This window comes from Eurypyga helias, unplaced genomic scaffold (genome assembly GCF_000690775.1).
Source record: "Eurypyga helias isolate BGI_N326 unplaced genomic scaffold, ASM69077v1 scaffold11153, whole genome shotgun sequence".
NCBI classification, from domain to species: domain Eukaryota; kingdom Metazoa; phylum Chordata; class Aves; order Eurypygiformes; family Eurypygidae; genus Eurypyga; species Eurypyga helias.
In genome coordinates, this window is record NW_010239236.1 from 29833 (window position 1) to 34636 (window position 4804).

General features: G+C 36.8%; 1 protein-coding gene across 1 annotated transcript in view; it reads left to right on the top strand.

Moving 5' to 3' along the window:
• The first annotated feature begins 937 nt into the window (after positions 1 to 937).
• The window catches only part of USP7 (ubiquitin specific peptidase 7 (herpes virus-associated)), a 41157-nt gene continuing 37290 nt past the window's right edge, over positions 938 to 4804 (top strand). Inside the window, exon 1 of the mRNA XM_010148073.1 lies at positions 938 to 1049. Within this exon, the coding sequence (XP_010146375.1) occupies positions 938 to 1049 (112 nt within the window). The remainder of the gene's footprint in view (positions 1050 to 4804) is intronic.

A 4804-nucleotide genomic window follows, 5' to 3' on the forward strand; every position in this document is an offset into this window, starting at 1 on the left:
ATCATGCTGAAATGATCCATCAGCTTTTGATGCACAAGGAATGGTAGGAGGAGTTGTTCAGTTGTTGGATAAATCAGGAAGGTGTTTGTTCTTAAAGAGTGTCTTTTAAGTGGTGTGTGTCCTTGAGATGGTTACAGGTCTTAAAGGTTTTACAGTTTGATTAAAAACAGTTGATTCAAGAATGTATCTGCTTCCTTGTAATCATGCTGAAATGATCCATCAGCTTTTGATGCACAAGGAATGGTAGGAGGAGTTGTTCAGTTGTTGGATAAATCAGGAAGGTGTTTGTTCAGTCAAAGCAATACATCTTTTAAATAGTGAGGTTTTTACTTCATGGAGATGTTTCGTATCTCTTGTTTTACTGGTATTTACATATGCTTTATACAGTTGCTCTAGTAAAAAGTAATAGCAGTAATGGCTAGAAACTGGAAAATGTCACCTCTGAAGTGTTCCTGAGATGAAAAAGAATTTCCTTTCCAGTTTTTCCCAAGTGAGACTTAAAAACTTACTGTTATATTTGACTGTTCAGTTTTTTTAAAAAAAAAGCAGTAACACTGAAGAAATCTTAAAGTAACTTGAGAATTTAGAAAGTCTGGTATTAGAAACTTTTATCTGTACGAAAATGTGGAGTGCGAGGAAAAAGTATTTTAAAAGTTTGGTTTTATTTGATGACACTTGGTAATGGATGATGACTGCAAGGCCATTTGGAAACTTACGAATCTTATTTCTGTTCTGCGTATTTTTATTCCACATTAATGTGGACTTTTTGCTTAATCCACAGTGAGATACGTATCAGTACAATTTTTGTGCTATAACTTAAGTAGATCTTGTAGGAAAATGGCGTGTCTTTTGTCTTAAAAAATTTGTGTCTCTCAAGCAGTACCCAAGAGAGAAATGTTAATATAGCTAATTACTTTTTTTTTTTCCCCTCCTCTCTATGCTAGCTGGAGATACAGATGATCCTCCAAGAATTACTCAAAATCCTGTCATTAATGGGAATGTAGCAATGGCTGACGGACATAATAACACTGAAGAAGACATGGAAGATGGTAAGTAAATATTTGATAAGAACATGTGATCTGTTGGCTTCTTGGTCATTTTGGAGGGCAAGAAGGTCCATGCCTTACCTGTGTCATCTGATCTGCAGCTCATTAAAAAAATGAAACCCTCCATAGTTATGACTGGTTGTTTTCTCTGTAGGCATCTTCTTAACGCAGCTGTACAATAGTATTAAGCATCTGAGGGCTTGGGGTTTTTTCTACTGCTTTTTCTAGGTACTCATTTAAAATTTGCTGGAAGTGATACTGTCCACTGTTACATTTTGTGATACATCTCCTTAAACGTACTGCAGCTAGTGCTTTGCTGAACAGTAATTTTTTTCAGTTATGCAATTCCTTCAGGATATTTAGAAGTAGAATTATCCTTACCAGTGTTACTCTTCTATCAGGTCGCAGCCGTGATCAGTTTTTGTGTTTGTACAGTAAGTCAGCTGAGGAACATTTTTTCCCTTCAACTCTGATGCCCTTTCCTTTGCAAATATAAAGGAAGAAGTACGTATTGATGTCCTGTTACTAGAAGGGACTGTGATTGTGGTTTTGAAATGTTTTTGGGTGGTTTGTTTGTTTGTAGGTTTTTTCTTTTTTTTTTTTTTCTATTAAATCAAAATAAGGGTGTACAGTTTTTTTCTGTTACAGAAGATTGAATAATTTTTAAGTAGATGTGTCTGGGCTTATTTAAAGAAAGATGAGTTTGTAATTCACTTAAGTACATTATTCTATTTAGTGAAGAAAATGTACGATGACATTTCTTAGGAGAGAATATGGGAGGGTTGCTCTTATTTAGAAGAACTAAATAAAAATTAATTGGGAGAAGGCAGACAAAATATGAGTGGGATTTGTTCCCCTCTGTTTCCTTATTTCATGCTGTGTTGTGAGAGCACATTTGGGACAAGACTTAAGCATTTATTTTAGATTTGTGCAAAATGATGAGTGGTGGGGTGTTTTGGTTTAGGGTTTTTTTTTTGTGGTTTGTTTGAGAAAAGTCAGAGTTTGAGGTTAAAGGTCCAAATGTGCTTATTTTCTTGTGTTCAAGGAACGTATAATAGTTAGAATACTTAGAGGAAATAGTAACATTCCTTGTAGAGAATATGGTTTAAATTCAGGGCAAAAGCATCTCATGGTTGAATTGGCTCTGTATCACTGGCAAAGAAAAAGTTTCCTGTGATCAGATTCTCGCAATAAGGTAAAAATGAGGTCTGCTTAGCCTATGAATTTTTGTTAGATTGCCTGATCTTATTCAGGGGCCATTGATTTCTTGCTCAGAGTAACCAGCTGAGACTGAAATAGGGAATTCTGGTTTTATCACAATCAAATTACCTGTTATGAAAGGGGTTACAGCTCTTTGTTGGGCCATGGCATTGGAAGGTTGGCAAGAGAAGATCGTGTGGTTAGACACCCACTGGCAAGGATAGCTCTGTTCGATTTCTGTTCTCTGTAATGATGTTTATAGGTAGAAAGCCTGATAGTGTTTGCTGTCAGCACAACTAGTAGATAACACATTGGTCCATCAGTACAAAAATTCATCCAGAAGTTGGTCTGCATTTATTTGCACAAATTAAGCAAAAGTCACTTAAGCTGCAGAAGCAGCAGATGAAACTCAGGCCATATCAAGGATCGCAGGTAATCAAATGTATGCTACTCAGCCTAACATTGACTTTTTAACTAAAAATAACTACTGTAAAACCATTTTTGTCATTATTTGAGTATTCAGCTCCTCTCAGAGAACTGGATGTGAATGTGTTGCAGTAGGGAAAAGAAATATCTGTAGGTATTTGGCAAAAGACTTGTGAAAGCTGTGTTTATGGTACTACTCATGTCTCTGTGGACTTTAAGTATGGTCAGGAGCTTTGGTTCACTCTGCTGTGGGACATCCTTCAGGGTTAAAATGTGATTATTATAAACAATACTCTAACAGTTCCTCATTATCATATTTGAATAAGGAGTGTCAGGCTACGTCTTGGTGCTATGATAGCTCTGCATTGACACAAATAGAAAATCATGTTATTGCAAAATGTTATAATTGCAAAAACATTCCTGAAGACTTGAATCATTTAAGTGGATGGTGCCTCTTTTCCAAGTCTTGTAAATCAGATCAGTTGCTTGCTGTTGCATTATTTACACATCAGAGCAACTCCTGTCTTGCTGCAATTGCTGTCTTGCTGTCCTGGTTTGCAGCATGATGTACGTGTACAATGGAGAGCTTGGAGATTCACAAGATAGGAAGAAATGGAGGGAGATGTTGGCCTTTTTGATAAACATACTCTGTTTTTCATTGCTGTTACTCATAGCAGGTGGGACCAACCTGAGCCGGTAAGAATGCCTGAAGAGAATTTAGATGCCTCTTCAGTGAAAATCTTAATGAGTTTAATGGTTCCTGCGAAAGAGTTGAAGAGTAGGATAGAAGCTTGATGGATCACGGAAAGCAGCTTTCTGGTGAATTGCTGAGTTCAGGAAACTTTTGAGGTGATTTTGTTCTTCCTGCTTAGCACAAAAAGAAATGACTGATCATATTGGAAAGAAGTGCAGCTCTTGTCCCCTTTGCTGTGCAATAACCACAGTCATTGTGAAGAACACGTAACAGGGCAGCAGTGGACCACCAGCAGGACTTTCAGATAAGGCTGTGTTCTCCCAAGTGGTTTGAACCTGCTGTTGCTATGTATGGTGCCTTAGCAATTAGAAAGGACCGGCTGAAGGAGTGCGCTATGCTTTTTACAGAGAATGACTCAATGAAGCAAGCTTTGTGAACTGGAATAGCAGCTTCTGCAAATACATCAGAAATAATAAAAAGAAGGTTCTGATCAGATTTTGTTTGCAAGTGCATCAGTATTTGAAACAGCATGTAGAATAAATTCCCTTAGAAGTTAAAGTTCAAACAGAAGGTCCCTAGCTAAACATAAACTTGCAGCTTTGCAATTACCTACTGAAGTCTCATTTCTGTGAAGAATTGCAGAGGCTAGGAGGCTTTCAGAAGCATCAGTCTTAGCCATATGCTAGTATTGCGTGCTGTATTTGGATCATTATTAAAATATTCATAGAATATTCAGCCAGTTTCTCCATTAATAATTCAGGTTCAGAATATTTTAATACCCTCAGTGAACTTTAAAGGTAGCAACATTTACTAAGAGAATAAAGATCTGCTTTTCTCAAAGGTATAAACGATGAAATATGTACTTCAGTCTTAAAAAAGATTGTGTTCTGTGTTTGAATCTCTGATCTGAAGGATTTTTGTCATATGAAGGTGCTAAATATGACATTCATCTCATCACTGAAAAAGTCTTTTCCACGTAACAAATATAATCCATCGCATGTGATTTCACCAAGCATCTTCAGCTGGGCCTATTCTTTGTACCTAGGGTTCAGGATCATGTGTCATATTTGTAATTCAGGGATTTATGGTCTTACTTGCCAGTCACTACTAAATTAGCCCGCTGCCATTTGCAGTCTTTATTGGGAACTGGTGGGCATGTTTGTGATGGTGAAAAAGGTTTTATTTATGTGCTCAGAATACTCATCACGCTATTTAAACTTCATTTTTTAATACGTTTCATGTTTTAACTGGTTACTTTTGCTAAAAATATGGGTTTTCTGAAAGGAAAAGAAGGTGGTTATTTCAAGGGGGTTGTGTTTTGCATTTTTAAAGAAACTTATTTTAGGGTTGACCTTTGTTAGGAGGCTGCATTTTTGTGGAGTAGTTACTAGTGGCTGCTCAAATATTTTACTGAGAAGAGTAACCTTCCATTGTGAGC